Here is an 18963-nt window from a genome sequence, read left to right as displayed (position 1 = left end):
TCCCCCTTTGTATTTTCTAAGTAGATATTTACTAAGTTATGCTAAGCTTTACTAAGTTATTTAAAAACTTTAAAAATATTTTGAAGTCCAGGTTTAGATATTTCAATCATCTTTTAAATATTTGGATCTTGGCATTGTTTTACATCTGCTCTCGAGGGCAGATGGCTTTCCAATTCACCAGTTTTAGAACCCATGTGCCCTGCACCTAACGTCAAAGAATGTCATATAATCACTTCTTCTCCTTTACTGCAATACTGCAGTTTCATTATTGTTAACATGTGGTTAAGATGGTGCCTCTTCACATGAAGTTTGTTCTGGATTCTCAAATTTGGGGGATTAATTTAACTTCAGAATGGAACTTTTTCCGAACACTTTTTTTAAAATTAGCATTTGTGTTTTCATGGCTTTCGCCTAAAAATTCTCTGGGCTACTAAATCAGGTGCAAATTTTACCTTTGGTCCAATAACAATTGATACTGTGCTATTGCTGTAGCAATTCAGGCAAATGAAGCATCATAAAGAGCAGGGTACAAGTTTAAATGTGATCTCTAGGAAGCCGTTATATAGAGTTATTACAACACTGATCTTGGGAGTTCAAAACTTTCTCACATCTAAAGAGACAAAATATGAGGAATTTGCACGCTGTGTGGTTTATGATCATTCTAAATTTTCAGATTCAAGATAAATCAAAAACATAAACTTGTCTTGGGTTTAGTTTGCTATGATAAATTCTTTGCAAGGGTCATATAAGGGTTTGGAAAATTAATACAGCAGTTAGTAGCCTATGCTTCAGCAAAGAAATTTGTCATGTTATTTTTCCCATTCTAAAGGTGAAAAAATTCAGCCAAAAACAATGGAAAGTTATTCCCTCGTGGTCCCCAGCTAAATGGTAAAGGGTTTAATATTTCATATTATTTGGCCTCAGTAGAACCTCATATCCACTTAATAGTTGAACCTAGCCTCCTAGTCTTTGTAAGATTGTATTTCCAAATGCAGCTCACTGGTTATCGCTAGCCTTTTTTTTTTTTTTTTTTTGCGGTACGCGGGCCTCTCACTGTTGTGGTCTCGGAGCACATGCTCCGGTCGCGCAGGCTCAGCGGCCATGGCTCACGGGCCCAGCCGCTCCGCGGCATGTGGGATCCTCCCGGAATGGGGCACAAACCCGTGTCCCCTGCATCGGCAGGCAGACTCTCAACCAGTGCGCTACCAGGGAAGCCTATCTCTAGCCTTTTTTATCTTCCTTCAGGCAGGGAAAGAACAGAATCTATTTCTAACATATAAAGAATAAATATTTAATGCCCATTCATTTTCTTTCTTAGATAGACCTTTTGAAAGCCAGTCCCTGACCACACAAAGACCACTTGCTATTTCTGGCTATAACATAAATATTTAATTAAAACCTACTTTGAACCATTCTTCTTTAAAGCACAAAGTACACTAGCCTTGGGCTGCACTTATGCCATTTCCCAAATCCATCTGTTATTTAATCCCAGGGTTTTTACCAGCTTTGCAAATTTAGGAGGCATTCACCTGGCTGTTGGAAATGTTGCTAGGAGATGAATTTTTAATCTTTGAGATACTGTTTCTGGAAGAGAACCAGTCAATCTGGCTATTATGAATAATGCTACCGTGAACATTCATGTAACAAGTTTTTGTGTGGACATATCTTTTGATTTATCTTGGGTATACACCTAGGAGTGGAAGTGCTATGTCATCGAGTTTTTTATTCCTGTTTATATATTTTAAAAATTTCCCCCAGTTTTATTAACATATAATTGACATACAGCACTGTATTAGTTTAAGGTGTACAGCATAATGACTTGCATATATTGTGAAATGATTACCACAATAATTTTAGTTAACATTCTTCATCTCATATAGATAAAAAAAAGTTTTATTCCTTGTGATGAGACACTTAGGATTTACTTTTAACAACTTTCCTACTATTATAGCTAATATAGAGAATGCTGCGATGAACATGGGTGTGTGGACATGTCCCAGAGTTTTTTAGTTATCGTTAAATGGGAAGAATACAGGAAAGTATGTCTATTACATCTTCCTGAAACTAATATCTCTTTCTTTCCTTCCTTCTTTCCTCCCTCCCTTCCTTCCTGTCCTTATTATTTGGCTGCACTGTGTCTTGTTGCTGAACGCAGGCTTTCTCTAGTTGTGGCGAGCGGGGGCTACTCTTCATTGTGGTGCGTGGGTTTCTCATTGCGGTGGCTTCTCTTGTTGCGGAGCATGGGTTCTAGGCACACGGGCTTCAGCAGTTGTGGCTCGCAGGCTCTAGAGCGCAGGCTCAGTAGCTGTGGTGCACGGGCTTAGTTGCTCTGCAGCACGTGGGATCTTCCCAGACCAGGGCTCGAACCCGTGTCCCCTGCAACCACTGTGCCACCAGGCAAGTCCTCACCCATAGTTTAATAAGCAAACTCATCCATGTTTAACGTATTCCAAATGCCTTTCTTTAGCAGAAAATTAGAAATTTCCAAGCTTTTTTTTTTTTTTGCCCTCTAACAAATACTGCTTTACTGACCAGAAAGAAGTAACTGCCTTTGTATTAAGGCACAACACAACTGTCACTGTGGCACAAATCCCTGCTGTTTGTCCCCATGATCTCAGCTAAGACCCCGTGGCCCACAAAACAAAGGCACCTGAGATTTTTCCCTCAGCTGCAGCATAGGGGAGGTACCTGAGAGCTGAGACTCTTGGAATTGTCATGGTCTTTGGTCCTGCGTCCAAGTTCATGTCTCCACTGGTGCTGAAGATGAATACTAAGATTTACCAATGTAAAAGCATCTTCAAGTGTCTTTCCTCCTGAGTCCATCTTTGACAAAAGTCCCCAAAGCTTGACCCCTTAGCAAAGGTACAACTCCATATCCTGGCCACTCTTAGGGTATAAAGAGAGAATGAGTTGCCCAGGGGTACACAACAGATGGACTGTTCTCCGCACGTCATGCACTTGTGCAAGGGGTGAGGTGCACTTGTATGGTAACACGTGAAGTGCACTGTGAGCCTTCAGGGTGCATAGAAAGGACAGACGAAAAGAGCATCAGCTAGTCTGTCCCACTTACCCCAGCCCACCCAGTTCAGGGTCTTCACATGTTTCTTTTGAGAGTGAAAAGTTGTACACATATAAAGTCTAAGTGTCACTGTAATTCTCTTTAAAAAGGATTTTTTGTGCTGTTACATTTTGAGGAGTAATTTTCTACAACTTAGGCAATATTCAGAAAGAAATATTAAAATCTTAAAATTTCATTGTCTTAAAATGACTTAAATGAGTATTAGAAATACAAAAACAGGCATCCAGAACATTAAAAAAATGGGAAAACAAAATTAAATGTTATCATAGACCTACTTTGTTATCTGATTAAGTTTTTTTTGGTTTGGTCAATGTCAGCTGATAGAATATAAGAACAGACCGCATGTTTACTTCTGAATGAAAATCCAAAACAGTTTAGAAAGACAAAAACAGGTTCTCTTTACCTCACTTTCACTAAAACCAATTATTCTATATGTAGTTTTTTCCCCCCTAGCTTACTCATCTCATTTTCCACTTCTAATTTACCTCTAAGTAATAATATAATGGAAAGATTTATATTTTTTCTCCATTCTCCCAATATTATTCTCATTTAACTATCTCTGGGAAAAATAAGTCTGACAGGTAGACTTTATAATGATTTTTCTCATTCAAAATCATACTGTATTAAAGAACTATATTCTTCACTGTCTTTTAGTTAAAAGATTATCTCCAGGATTTTCCTCGGAGAAAAAACTTTCTAACTACCCTGTAATGATTTATCTTACCTAAAAGATAGAGAAACATTTATACAGTAACTGTATAATTATGGGTCAATCAGTAATTCAACCTCAGAGAAGTTCAACAAACCACTACAATCAGAAAGAGCAACTTAAGGTAAAAAGAAAAAAAACTGGTTTGAAAGAATTTTAGGTATTTTAATCTATTTCTTAGTAAGAGCTACGTGGATTCCATTCAGCTTAAGATACATGTAACAGGGCACTTACATTCTCCTATTAACCCGTTTGGAACACCAAATCATTATTCTAGCAAAATAAAATATAAAAACCCTAATATACTATATAATTCTCTGACAGTGAAACGTTCCAGGGAGGGTTATTTACATACAGAAAACCTGATATTTGCTACAGATGCAATTCAGCTTCCACTAGTGTTATCTCAAAGACATGTCATTTTTAACCCTGTACTCCTTTAGACCAGAGTTTTTCCAGCGGGGCACTACTGACATATGGGGCTGGGCAACCCTTTGTTGCGGGGGGCCGTCCCATGCAAAGCAGGTGATTCAGCCAAGTCCTTGGCCTCGACCACCTACATGCCAGTGGCATTCACCTTGGTGGGAAGGGTACAGATGTCTCCAGGCACTGCTAAACGTCTTCTGGGGGCTAATGCACCCCCTGTTGAGAACCACTGCTTTAGAGTATGTCACATTTCCTACCTTTTCACTCAATAGTTTATTAACTATTATATATCTAAAATTCTGAAGGAAATACACAGACTAATAAAACAAACTATTTTTAATTAAGGAAGGCTTAACTTAAGGCATCATACTGACATCTACTGGCTTGGTACTAGACCGTACGTTTGACATATACTGCATTTAAAAAAAAAAAACCCTCAAAATTAAAAGTAATATAGGTGCTATTCTGGGAAACTAGAACAGTTAATTGAAAGCAGTTAACATTAACATCAAAACTATGTGTTTTATGTAAAGCCTAACATATATAATAACAATGGCAATTAACAATTATTTACTTAGTTTTTGATGTACTGTCGTTTGGATGAGTTAAATTTTTAATAAATGTTTTTAGAGACTGAAAATTGGAGAGGATTTAAGGACAAGTAACAAAAAAAAGTGTGGTCCAAAAAACTTGCAAAATTTAAGCAGAATCCTATTTTATGATTCATACTGAAATTTTTTAAATTTATTTTTGGCTGCATTGCATCTTCGTTGCTGCCCGCGGGCTTTCTCTAATTGCATTGAGCGGGGGGGGCTATTCTTCGTTGTGTTGCGCGGGCTTCTCATTGTGGTGGCTTCTCTTGTTGCCAAGCATGGGCTCTAGGCATGCGGGCTTCAATAATTCTGGCTCGCAGGCTCTAGAGTGCAGGCTCAGTAGTTGTGGCACATGGGCTTAGTTGCTCTGCGGCCTGTGGGATCTTCCCGGACCAGGGCTCAAACCTGTCTCTCCTGCATTGGCAGGTGGATTCTTAACCACTGCACCACCAGGGAAGCCCCATACTGAAATTTTAAAAGGCTAAATTTTTTTTAAAAAACTAGTAATGAGGGCTTCCCTGAGGGCGCAGCGGTTGAGAGTCTGCCTGCCGATGCAGGGGACACGGGTTCGTGCCCCGGTCCGGGAAGATCCCACATGCCCGTGAGCCATGACCACTGAGCCTGCACGTCCAGAGCCTGTGCTCCACAACGGGAGAGGCCACAACAGTGAGAGGCCCGCATACAGCAAAAAAAAAAAACAACAAAAAAAAACTAGTAATGATAATTCTATAAATAAAATTACAACTGTCTAGGTTTTTAATAAAAGAGATTTGTAATTGAACACTACCGTCAATTAAACTGATGAACTTTATTGGGGTTAAAACTATAACAAAGTTCATCCTAAAACATTTTGCAATGCAAAATTATTTCACTCAAGGAGTGTTTAATAATTTGGATGCCAGGAATTACAAGCAATTTTCAAAAGCAAAGACTCTCACATTCATAAAACTTTATACATCATTTGAACTAACAGATATTTATACTACTAAAATCAAACATGCATCACTTTCAAACATTCTTGTATCATGATTTTATATATTACATTACTTATCAGCATTCTTCATCACTACATGTATTTTATCATACACTTGCACCATTCTCCTTAGATTTCTGATCTTTATCTTCATTCTTCACATTATCCTATAAAATACACAAAGGAAAAGTATATTTTATTAAATTCTCTTAAATGTAACTTTAAAAATAATCATCATTACTAAACAGAGATACTGCAGATAGCCCATTTCACCATCTATGGAAAATTGAACCGGGTGGGGGGAAGGGGAGAGTAGGAAAGAAATCTCTCAATTCTGTGCAGAATGACTTCTAGTATTTGAGAAAGCCATCTAAATCCTAAGAAATTAGAGGTTCTTAGGACTATATTACTAACAGCAGTATATTCCTTGCACTGTAGTTTTTCTTTTTTGTCTTCTTGTTCTGAGTGAGACCCAGGAGGTGGAAGGTCTCTCAATTACTGAAGTTAGTTTACAAGGGCACTGAGTTACTAGTTATTTTTGAGACAAAGAATACTAATAAATTAATTTTGATAGTGTCAAAAAGTTTCTCAACTCTGCCCAATAAATGGGTTTAAAAAAGAAGTGAATGGGGCTTCCCTGGTGGCGCAGTGGTTGAGAGTCCGCCTGCCAATACAGGGGACACGGGTTCATGCCCCGGTCCAGGAAGATCCCACATGCCGCCAAGTGGCTGGGCCCATGAGCCATGTCCACTGAGCCTGCGCGTCCGGAGCCTGTGCTCCGCAACAGGAGAGGCCACAACAGTGAGAGGCCCGTGTACCACAAAAAAAAAAAAAAAAAAAAGTGAATGGCTTTTCTTCCTCAAGTTCAAACTCAACCTCTGATTCTAAAAGAAATGCAAGTGAAACTTGCTTTTTAAGAAGTCTGCACACCAGGACTTCCCTGGTTGTGTAGTGGTTAGGAATCTGCCTGCTAATGCAGAGGACACAGGTTTGATACCCGGTCTGGGAAGATCCCACGTGCCGCAGAGCAACTTAGCCCGTGCACAACTACTGAAGTCCATGTGCTGTAGGGCCTGCGTGCTGCAACTACTGAGCCTGCGTGCTGCGACTACTGAACCCGGCATGCTGCAACTACTGAACCCTGCACGCATAGGGCCCATGCTCCGCAATAAGAGAAGCCACCACACCACAATGAAGAGTAGCCCCCACTCGCCACAACTAGAGAAAGCCTGCTCGCAGGAATGAAGACCCAATGTGGCCAAAAATAAATTAAAAAAAAAAAGTCTGGACACATAAATCATGTTGACATCTGAAGTAAGTTCTAGGAAAATACCATCTTTGGGGAATTGCTTTTGACTAATCTAATGAAGGACAGAATGCTACCACTATTTTCTGTTAGAAAAGCCACTAAGAGCTTAATAATATTAAATTTGCCAGAAATAGACTTTTTAGAAAAGGAATAAACTATGAAAATGTTGAAGGTACAAAACAGCTAACCTTCTTAAGAACAGTGTGGATCTCATCCATTACTGTGGATAAGTTTCTGATTGTCTTATTCAGCTGGTTTTCAAATTGCAAATTCATGCTTTCTGAAATCTTTAAGTTTTCTTGTAACTGACTAAGGTCCTTTTTAACTTCTCTGAGTTCACCAGAGAGGTTTTTGTTGGAATTCTCCAAATTTAATATGGTTTTTTCATCTTCATCTGTCAAAAAAAACAAAACAAAACAAAACAAAATTCACCATCTTACCCTTTAAAATTTCCAATTTAACTCTGAGGTTAAAAATACTTAAGCTAGGAGAATAAAAAGTGTATATAATTCTTTAAACTGGCCACAAGTGTCAATTTTAATAGTTATAAAGCACACTGTAATAACTCATTTCATTTAAATTAAGTTTTACGTAGTATTACTTCTAAATCCAAGTTCCATTTTAAGATAATTGTACAGACTAGAGAAAGTAGCAGAAACTAATGAAGACTAAGTGGAACTAGGGGAGGATTAAAAGGATGCAACAGAACAACAATCGAACTTGAGAATGCACATGAAGATCTAAGATTAATTCTTATAAAGCTAAGCAATTTTATAACCTTTAACAGAAATGGTGAAAAGTAAACTTACATTATGTGTCTAGACTAAAACAAGGTATGGATATGCACAAGTATAGGTATGTATATACGTGTGTACACATATATATCCCAATAGAGTGTTAAAAGTACCTCATATCCAATGCTTTTCCTTACCTGTCTTTTCTTCTAGTAACTGCAGCTTCTGTTCCACTTCAGCTCGTACTTTTTCACTCTTTTCCAATTTTTGCAAGAGGCTTCCTACATCGACCATTGCACCATTATACACAATAAGGCCAACATTTTCTTCCATATCCTTTGATTCCTGTTTTACTATCGGTGTTGGAAGTAACAATCTGTTTCCTATAATATAAAAGAAACCATATTCTTTTGGCCACGCCACACAGCATGTGGGATCTTAGTTCCCTGACCAGGGATCGAACCCGTGCCTCCTGCAGGGGAAGCACGGAGTCTTAACCACTGGACCGCCAGGGAAGTCCCTAAAAGATACCATATTTTATTATGTTATTTTCTTCTTTAATTAATAATATGGTTATAAAATGGCATGATCTTAAAATAATATACTCAAACCTAGCATATCTTCCTGCAATGCTTCAGATTCTTCATGATTTTCTTCATCTTTTGAGGTGTCCGTTAATTTTCGGTAAAAGCAAGATTCACGGAGTACTACTTTATTAAGAAGCTTCTTTACCTGTTATTTAAAAAGATGAAAATAAGTTTTTGATTCTCCTTGAACATCAGTGTTCTAATTTTCACATATGATAAACATCAATGGCATCTCAGGTATCCACTACCACTCAATTAGAGCACTTACGCTTTTAACTGTCTTCTCTATAAACCTAAAATCAAATTATCACTTGAAAAAAATTGTCAAAAAAAGTCTGATAAAAACGTCAATACATAACGTATACGTACAAACACGTTTATTAAACCATAGCTTGTAATTCTAAAAAATGAAAGCCATTTAGCAACTGGGACTAGTTAAGGCAATAAAGGCACATCTATACCATGGAATACTAGGCAGTAATAAAGAGAACAAAATGGGTCTCCATTTTCATGGTAGAATGCCCATGATACATTATTAAATGAAAAAAAGTTGTCCATCAGTATGTTTAGAATGATTTCATGTGTTGTTTATAAAACTGGAACTATCATATATATACACATATGAGTTGCTTACAAAAGGATCTAGAAGTTTATATATTAGGCCAAAGGAGTGGAACTAGAGGAAGAGACTTTTAACTTCTTTTACTTTATTTATTTCAGTATTGCTTAACTGTATTACTATAAGCCTGTATTGCTTTTATTTAAAATTTATTTATTTATTTTGCATCACCGGGTCTTAGTTGTGGCATGTGGGATCTAGTTCCCTGACCAGGGATCGAACCCGGGCCCCCTGCATTGGGAGTACAGAGTCTTAGCCACTGGACCACCAGGGAAGTCCCTGTATTGCTTTTCTATTTCAAAAAGTCAAAGGTACTAAAAAGACAAAGTTACTTAAACATGCTTTTAATTTTAAATATTCACGAGATAGATTACCTGAGCCCGAGAAAGATGCAGTCCAAGAGTATAAAGTATTTCTTCCAAATCCTTTTCAAGAAGGTAACCACAATGGCTTTGATCAAAATAAACAAATGCCATTAACAGATCTCTGTTAATTGTGATCATCTGAGTCTTTTCTTTTTCCTAAAGAAAATGCAGAAGATACAGTACATAATTTTTACCCCTGATAAGTGAGAAAATTAGACTGTGTCCATATAATACCAAAAATCTGCAAACATCTTTACCTCATCTTAGCTAAAATGAATTGATCTGATTTATGTATAGAGAAGAAAGAGGTAAGACATACTGATTATCTGACAAAACCACAAATACCAAAATACAACCAACTGAATTCTGATGAGTGGTAATATATAGATATACAAGGATCAATAAAGTTCATCACTTAGTTATGTTTAATAATAAGTCTGGATTATGTAAGAAATGGAAATTATCATATTATAAAAAATACAGTATTATACAGAAATGTCCCATCACTGTGTTGTACACATTAAACATAATAATGTATGTCAAATATACTTCAGTATTTAATACATACCTTATCTTTAGAGGGCCTCTCCTTGCAGTATCTGTTAATATCTCTTTTGTCATCTCGTTTGTTTATTTCTTCCTCATCCCGATCTATAAAATAAATACAACAGCAGCAAAAGACTCATTAATAGATAAAATTTCAACAACTGTACAGATTGAAAATACTTTTCTATTACTGATCAGTTTTCAAAAGATAAAAAAACAAAGAAATATTATACGACTAAAAACAGTTTGGATTTTATAAGAAAATTATAAAGAATAAGAACAGGAAGAAATTTATAAAGAAACTACAGGGAAGAAAAAAATGGACTTTACTGATTCAAATACAAGGACTCAATTCAATAAATATTTGGGGGAATTAGTTCCCAAACATGAATGAATTTTATACAAAAAATTGAAACATAAATTTAAACAAAACAGGGCAGAGAATATTTACTACAAGATAAAAGGAAAAACAGCCAATATAGTAAAACTAACTGCAGATGGATTATTGCAAAATAAAACTACATATGAGAATTGAAATGTTCTTAATAAAGAAGACCTAACAGTATTAATACCCAGATTTGCTGACAATAATGTATGTGTCCTTTGATAAAAGATAGGAAATTTGGGCTTCCCTGCTGGCACAGTGGTTCAGAATCTGCCTGCCAATGCAGGGGACACGAGTTCGAGCCCTGGTCCAGGAAGATCCCACATGCCACGGAGCAACTAAGCCCATGTGCCACAACTACCGAGCCTGCACTCTGGAGCCCACATGCCACAACCACTGAGCTCACGTGCCACAACTACTGAAGCCCACACGCCTAGAGCGCGTGCTCTGCAACGAGAAGCCACTGCAATGAGAAGCCCGCGCACCGCAAAGAGTAGCCCCTGCTCGCCGCAACTAGAGAAAGTCCGTGCACAGCAACGAAGACCCAGCGCAGCCAAAAGTAAATAAAATAAATTTTAAAAAAAGATAGGAAATTCGATAAATTATTCTTAATAAATAAACAGAAAACTGACAAAAAGTAAACTCCTTTCTCTTACCTATCCATAAGCTACCCAGTTCCTGAAGACCTCAGCCATCGCCTTCAGGTCAAGCACCATTAACAGCTTGTTATTCAACTAATACTGAAGAATAAATCTGTTATGGGTTCAACTGTTATCCCCTAAAGTTCCAAAGCTGAGGTCCTAAGCCCCTAGTAGTTCAGAATGTTGCCTTATTTGGAGAAAGGGTTTATCTATACAGAGATAATCAAGTTAAAATGAGGTTATTAGAGTGAGCTCTAATACAATGACTGCTGTCTTTAAAGAAAGGGGAAATTTAGCCACAGACACATGCAGATAGAACATGATGTGACAATACAGGGAAAAGATGCCCATCTACAAGAGCTGAGGAGAGCTGCTTGGAACAGACTCTTCCTCCCAGCCCTCAGAAGAAACCAACCCTGCTAACTCCTTCATCTCAGACTTGGCCTTCAGAACTGTGAAGACAGTAAATTTCTATTGTTTGAGCTAAACAGTTTGAGGTACCTTTCATGGTAGCCCTAGTGAACTAATACATCATCCTTTCATGAATTATATACAACTAAACAGCTTTTTTGTCGATATTTAATGATCTGTCAACAATTTTAAGAGAAATTTTGTTTCTAGAGGCTTCTGGATCTCTCAAATGGATCTCCATCAGAAAGCCCGGAGTAACAAAGGGTTTCTTGATAAAATAGGAGATACAGTAAACACTAGGAGTTAATTAGCGCTTGAGATATTACACAGCATAAATTTATAATATTTCACACTATATTCCCTTCTTCTTTTTTTTTTTTTTTTGTGGTACGCGGGCCTCTCACTGTTGTGGCCTCTCCCATTGCAGAGCACAGGCTCCGGACGCGCAGGCTCAGCAGCCATGGCTCACGGGCCCAGCCGCTCCGCAGCATGTGGGATCTTCCCGGACCGGGGCACGAACCCGTGTCCCCTGCATCGGCAGGCAGATTCTCAACCACTGCGCCACCAGGGAAGCCCTATATTCCCTTCTTGAACATCCACAACATACATAAGCAGCTAAGAAATTCTGTAGTAAAACATGCAGACCTTTGCTTAGCCCAAGTTTCCCAAATTTATTTGACCCCAGTATACTTTATTAACCTTAATACCTGTTAATATTTTGGAACACTCTGGGAAAGACTGCTTTAGGTGAGAAGTTGTACGCGAATAGTAACAATATAGAGAAAACTTTATATTAAATAGAATATACATGATAAAACACACATGAACCTTGATAACATTATGCTAAGTGAAAAGAAGCCAGTCACAAAAGATTGCATACTGCATGATTCTATTTATATATATGAAATGTCCAGAATATCTATAGAGATGGAAAGCTGACTAGTGCTTGCCTAGGGCTGAGGAGATGGGGGGGAAATGGGACTGACTGCTAATGAGTACAGGATTTCTTTTTGTGGAAATGAAAATGTTCTAAAATTGACTGTGGTGATGGATGGATATATTAAAAACCAGTGAGTTGGGACTTCCCTGGTGGTTCAGTGGCTAAGACTCCATGCTCCTGATGCAGGGGGCTTGGGTTCGATCCCTGGTTAGGGAACTAGATCCCACATGCCGCAACTAAGAGTTCTCAAGCTGCAACTAAAAAGATCCTGCATGCTGCAACTAAAAGATTCTGCATTCGGCAACGAAGACCCCACGTGCCACACCTAAGACCGGCGTACCACCCAAATACATATTAAAACAAAACAAAAACAAAAAAAACTGAGCTGTATACTTTTAAATGGGTGAACTGGTTGATATGTGAATTATATCTCAAGTTGTTATTAAAAAAAGGAAATAGATAAATGTTCTAAAACTGGATTGTAGTGATGGTTTCACAATTCTATGAAGTTACTAGGAATTATTAAATTGTTAAATTATTAAACTAAATTATATACACTTAAAATGGGTGAGTTTGTGATATGTATTGGAACAGAAATAAACTGTTTTAAAGAAAGAGAGATAATATGTCCTTGGAACCTAATTATTTCATATATATATATAAAATACAGTACAGAGTGGTTCAGCTGCTTTATAGTTTTATTATCATGGGTAAATTGATTTAGTGCTAAGAGCCTCAGATTCCTCAGTTAAGAAATGGTTAAGAAACCTCTCCTTTCATTTATTCACATTTTACAGACATGACCCAGCTTATTTTGAGTATTTAACTTGAAAGGTGTCACTTGAAACCATCTCCCCTGAAACCTATATTTTTAACGTATTTTTTAAAAAATCCAGGGACTTCCCTGGTGGTCCAGTAGTTAAGATTCCACGCTCCCAGTGCAGGGGGCACGGGTTCCATCCCTGGTCGAGGAACTAAGATCCCACATGCCGCACAGCACGGCTGAAAAAACAATCCAAGTAATCCTTGCTCATCTTGGAACATGCTGTCTACGTCTATAAAAACCATGTGGTAATCTTTTTCCGCATCACTATCCTCTAACTTCTTTTTCAATGACTGCACAGAATTTAATTGCATGTCTATGTCAAAATGCATTTAAATAATTCCCTATTGTTGAATATTAAGACTGATTTTAGTTTTTTGTTTTATAAATAATTATGAAATAAATATTCGTGTTGGTATTTGAAAGGATATGGTTAATTAACATTTCCAAACTTCTGTCCAGAGAAGGTGCAACAATTTAAACTCACCCCAAGAGTGAAAGTAATCTTCTCTTTACCCCTGTTAAACTGATGTTACCTTTTATTAGAAACTTAAGTTTCATCAATTTGACAGGTAAAAATTAGACCCTCACTGTTATTTGCTCCTCTGATTACTAAGAAGATTCAACACCATTTTAGACATTAACTGGCACTATATATACACACACACACAAATATATATATATATATATATATATATATATTTTAACCACAAATTCTATTTTTCCATGAGGAAAAAAGTGGTCTTCTGGAAACTTGATTGGATAATAAGATGCAAAGTATGGGGAAAAATGATAACATAAGCAAGCATCAATTGGAATTCCAAGGAAACCAAAAAAACCCCAAAACTATAATCATAGCATCCTACTTGGCTTTGCAGTTTATGGTATTAGTTCAACAAATATCTATTTAGAGCCTATTGGGATATTTAGGCTGTTCTAGGAACTTCCAATATATATCAGCAAAGAAAATAAAGAAAAATCTCTTTCTTATTAAGAGCTTATATTCAAGTGGAAAGAAGACAGACAATAAGTAAACTAAGTAAACAGTAGAGTAGACTAGGTTATAAGTTCTATAAGTAGAAGGGGATAAGGAGGCATCAGGAATGTGCACTTTGGTGGGGGTGGGGAGGAGACTGCAATTTTAAATAGGGTGCAGAGCAGACCTCCCTGAGAAAGCGATAGCTGAACAGAGACTGAAGGTGTTGAGGGAGTCAGCAAGGTGGGTCTCTAGGAGAGCGTGCAGGCAGAAGGAACTGCCAATGCAAAGGTCTTAACACAGGAACATATATAATGGGTTCAAGGAGGTCCCAGTGACTGAGGTGCAATGAACAAGTGCAAAGAGTTGTAAGACACAAAATTAAAGACTTGATATGGTAGGGTCTTACAGGTCATTGTAAACACTGTGGCTTTTTTCATAGAGTGAAATGGAGAGCAACTGTAAGAATTTGAACAAATAAATGACTTAAATAATACAAAGGTTATTCTGGCAACTGTACTGAAAAGAGACTTTAGAGGAAGGGGATAGGCAGGGAAACCAGTATAAGGGGCTATTAAAATAATCCAGGCAAGAAACAACATGGGTTGGATTAAGGTTAGATCAGTGACGCTGCTGAGAAATGGTCTGATTCTGGTTATATTTTGAAGATAGAGGCAATATGACCTCCTGATAGACTGGAAATGGAATATGACAAAGAGAGAGAGAGAGAGAGAGAGAGAGAGAGAGAGAGAGAGTGAGAGTCAAGGATGACTCCTAGATTTTAGCTTGAACAACTCTAAGGATGGGATTGCCATCAAAAGAGGTGGGGAAGGCAGAAGGTAGAGGATTTTTTTGTTTGTTTTCTTTATGGTGAAAAGGAAAAGCAGGAGTTCAGGTTTAGACATGTTTATCTTGAAATGTCAGATAGCTTAAGTGGAGATGACAAATAGGCAGCTGATATAGAAGAATAAGAGAAGTCTGACTTGAGATATAAATTTGAGAACTGTCAGTACATGCAGATTGTACTTAAAGTTGGGAGAATGGAAGAGACCACCACCAAGGGAGTTATATGGTAGAAAAGGAATAAAGAAGACAACTAAGGGATGAGAGCTAGGACATTCTGACATAAAATAATGAGAACACTGTTCAGTGATTTAACAAAAGCAGTGATAAAACAATACTGGGAGGATGGGGGAGAGAAAATGGGACTGTAAAAAAGGCTAATCTTGGTACTTCCCTGGTGGTGCTGCAGTTAAGAATCCTCCTGCCAACGCGGGGAGATGGGTTTGAGCCCTGGTCCGGGAAGATCCTACATGCCTCAGAGCAGCTAAGCCAGTGTGTCACAACTACTGAGTCTGCGCTCTAGAGCCCTTGAGCCACAACTACTGAGCCCACGTGCTGCAACTACTGAGTCTGCGCTCTAGAGCCCTTGAGCCACAACTACTGAGCCCACGTGCTGCAACTACTGAAGCCCACGTGCCTAGAGCCCGAGCTCCACAAAGTGGGAAGCCACCACAATGAGAAGCCCGTGCACCACAATGAAGAGTAGCCCCTCTCACCGCAACTAGAGAAAGCCCACGCACAGCAACGAAGAACCAACACAGCCAAAAAAACCGAAAAAAGGGCTAATCTTCATTGAGAAGATAATGAAGATAAAATAAATACTGATATATGCATATTATATCACTGCTACTGAATTATTAGAACAATTAAGACTACACATTAGATGGCATCAATAGATGGTGTATGACATTATTGTTAATTTTCTTAGGGGTGATTATGGAATTGTGATTAAGAGAATGTATTTTCTTAGGCAAGTTGAAGAATTCCTACTTTCAAATGGATCAGAAACATACACATGCAAACACACAGACAACACAAATAAGATAAAATATTAACTACTGAATCAACTGTGGGATATAGGGTATTCAATGCACTATTCTCTCAACTTCTTTTATGTCTGAGTATTTTCATCAATTAGAAGAAAAATAAAATGCTGCGGTAGAAAGAAAAAATGTAGAGGCAAACCAAAAACACCTTAAGTAGTAATAATCCTCAAAGATATGTACTACCAAAACAAAAAAACTCTTATGATTTTGTCACCTCAAAAAAAAATTTGGGGGGCTTCCCTGGTGGCACAGTGGTTGAGAGTCCGCCTGCCGATGCAGGGGACACAGGTTCGTGCCCCGGTCTGGGAAGATCCTGCATGCCGCAGAACAACTAGGCCCGTGAGCCACAACTACTGAGCTTGCGCGTCTGGAACTTGTGCTCCACAACAAGAGAGGCTGCGACAGTGAGAGGCCCGCGCACCGCGATGAAGAGTGGCCCCGGCTCGCCGCAACTAGAGAAAGCACACGTACAGAAACGAAGACCCAACACAGCCATAAATAAATAAATAAATAAATAAACAAACAAACAAATAAATAATCAAATAAATAAATAAATAAATAATTAATTAATTAATTAAAAAAAAAAAAGTCCCAAATCTACATGGAAACTGACAGGTACTCAGTGGTACTCCATAAGTACTTTAGGGCTGGCATCTATGACTAGTAAAGTATTTTGAATATCATTACTACTGATAAGTTTGTTATTTAAAACATAGGTGATAGGTATACAGGTGCTTATTATTATTAGTCTTTAAACTCTATATGCTATATGTACTCTTTTGCTTGTATGATAGTCTTCATAATTAATTAGTTTTCTAAAGAAGATTATATTCTATGAAACAAGGAAGACTATTATACCTTTTCATGACACATTTTAACACGTTTGGGAAATTTTTTTCCCTCAAGTTGAGTTACCATTAATTATATATGGAACATATGATAGTTAAAAATAACATTTCTTAAAACAATCCTCTCACCTAAAAATTAGTAAAACAATACTTAACATATTTTCACTAGAGAATATTTTACTGTTTCTAGTCTAAAAAATAATTGTAGATTTCAGTGATACAAAGTCCCCAAACAAAAATTGTATTTTTCATCCTAAGGGAAAATAAATTGGAATCATACCATCTTCTTCATCCTCAGCTTCTTCTGCTTCCATTGGATCATATTCATCTTGATTATTATCTTCTTCAGTTTCATCATCATCTTTAGAATCATCTTTTCTTTTATCTTCTTTCTGTAATTTAAAATGTCTTAAAATTAAGCAAGATCTCACCAAACATCAAATGACTAAAAGAAAAACATTAAATTGACTAAATTTACTTGAAATAGTATCACATTATAAATATCTTGTAACAATAATATACTTTAAGAATAAACTACCATTCACAATGTACATAAATCAAACCATCATGCTATATACCTTAAAGAATAAAGTACCAGAAAACTAGTTATAGATGCTTATATAGGCTTAATTCAAAGACTTAAATTTCTAATAATACACTAAAAGTTTTTAGTTTGGCCTTTACATTTTACTATTCTGATGGAATTCATTGTTATGTGTTACACTCCAGAAGACTAATTAGAAACTAAACCCGGTTGCTGGTCCTGGAAATATTTACAGACCTTCCTTTCATCTCTATCTTCTTTTTTATCTTTATCATCGCCTGATTTTCTCCTTTTGGGTCTTGGCTCCTCAGTTTCATCATCTCTTTCTTCTTTTTTATCTTTTCTCTCATCTTTTTTGCTTTTCTTTTCCTTTTCTTTTTTATCCTCTTTCTCAGGAAGAGACAATAATGATTTGTATATTCTGACGCCAAAATCTCTTTGAAGCATTTCATTGAAAAGCTCTGCAAATAATGAAACCTATAAAAAGACAAACAGTAACCCAGCCAACTTTAATAGAAATATTGAACAAATCCAGCAAATCAGTAATTTATCAAATGATAATCTGTCACATCTGACAATTAATGTGCAGTAACAATAAAATTATAATAATTGATGTCAATGATGCTGAGTAGCCTCAAAATCCTCAAAAACTCTCCTGAAGATATAAATACTATGTTTGGTATACTTTGGGCCAAATATTACAAAAAATAATAACTGCATTACTTTATCATATACATTTATCATGAGGTGTACTCAACAAGTTTTTATGAAATGCCTACTATGTACCAGGGACTGTTCTTGGCACTGGGGATACAGCAGTGAAGAAAGCAGATAAAAATCCCAACTCTCATAAGCTAACAATCTAGTGGGACAAAGTGTGGAATAATCAAATCAACATTGAATTATAAGAAAAACAAGCAGGATAAGAGCACAGAGAGTAACAAGGGAGTGTAGCCAGAGATGGCCTTTTTGATCAAGTGACGTTTGAAAAGTGATGTGAGGGCAGCAAGGGGAATGAGCCATTAAATAGATACCCAGAAGAGCATTCCACGCAGGGGAAACCAAATCAAACTCTTGAGTAGGGAGTAAGCATTATTACTATGCAAGGATCCAGGGATAATGAGCTTTAATATATTCATGAACCTAAAATTATATACTAAATATCCTATGTAAATATATCTTTTTTTCTTTCTTTCTTTTGGCCATGCCGCATGGCTTGTAGGATATCTTAACTCCCCGACCAGGGATTGAACCTGGACCCAGGCAGTGAAAGCACTGAGTCCTAACCACTGGACTGCCAGGGAATTCCCTATGTAAATACATCTAAGGAAATTGCATTCAACAGATTAAAAGGGTCTAGAACTTGAAATAGTTACAACAGTTCTAAAATATGTAATTTTTGGCAATGTGTTCAGTATAATTGGTAAAACACTTCACTCAGACTATTCTCCTGATCAGAAAGAAATATACAACGTATTAAAACTATAATTGATCTTACAATGTATTTTTCTTTCATTCATGCCATCTTTATACATTTTAAATAAAAAGAAATCTATTATCAGTAAA

The 18963-nt window shown here is 37.1% G+C and overlaps 1 protein-coding gene across 3 annotated transcripts in view; it reads right to left on the bottom strand.

The window, feature by feature from the left end:
• Nucleotides 1–5595: 5595 nt before the first annotated feature.
• CCAR1 (cell division cycle and apoptosis regulator 1) overlaps nt 5596–18963 on the bottom strand; it is a 53103-nt gene continuing 39735 nt past the window's right edge. For 2 of the 3 annotated variants that reach the window (XM_029245278.1, XM_029245281.1), the window contains 8 exons: nt 17635–17874; nt 17134–17245; nt 9963–10045; nt 9404–9550; nt 8435–8555; nt 8021–8206; nt 7278–7483; nt 5862–5947 (listed from right to left, as the gene is read on the bottom strand). In XM_029245278.1, the coding sequence (XP_029101111.1) occupies nt 5888–5947; nt 7278–7483; nt 8021–8206; nt 8435–8555; nt 9404–9550; nt 9963–10045; nt 17134–17245; nt 17635–17874 (1155 nt within the window). In that variant the 3' untranslated portion in view covers nt 5862–5887. Of the gene's footprint in view, nt 5948–7277; nt 7484–8020; nt 8207–8434; nt 8556–9403; nt 9551–9962; nt 10046–17133; nt 17246–17634; nt 17875–18963 lie in introns of all 3 variants that reach the window. The other variant, XM_029245280.1, reaches the window with a different exon arrangement.

Source organism: Monodon monoceros, unplaced genomic scaffold (assembly GCF_005190385.1).
Source record: "Monodon monoceros isolate NGI ecotype Baffin Bay Population unplaced genomic scaffold, NGI_Narwhal_1 Super_Scaffold_4, whole genome shotgun sequence".
Lineage (NCBI taxonomy): Eukaryota > Metazoa > Chordata > Mammalia > Artiodactyla > Monodontidae > Monodon > Monodon monoceros.
The sequence above is the reverse complement of the archived record's forward strand: the minus strand, read 5'-3'. Positions and strand labels throughout refer to the sequence as shown.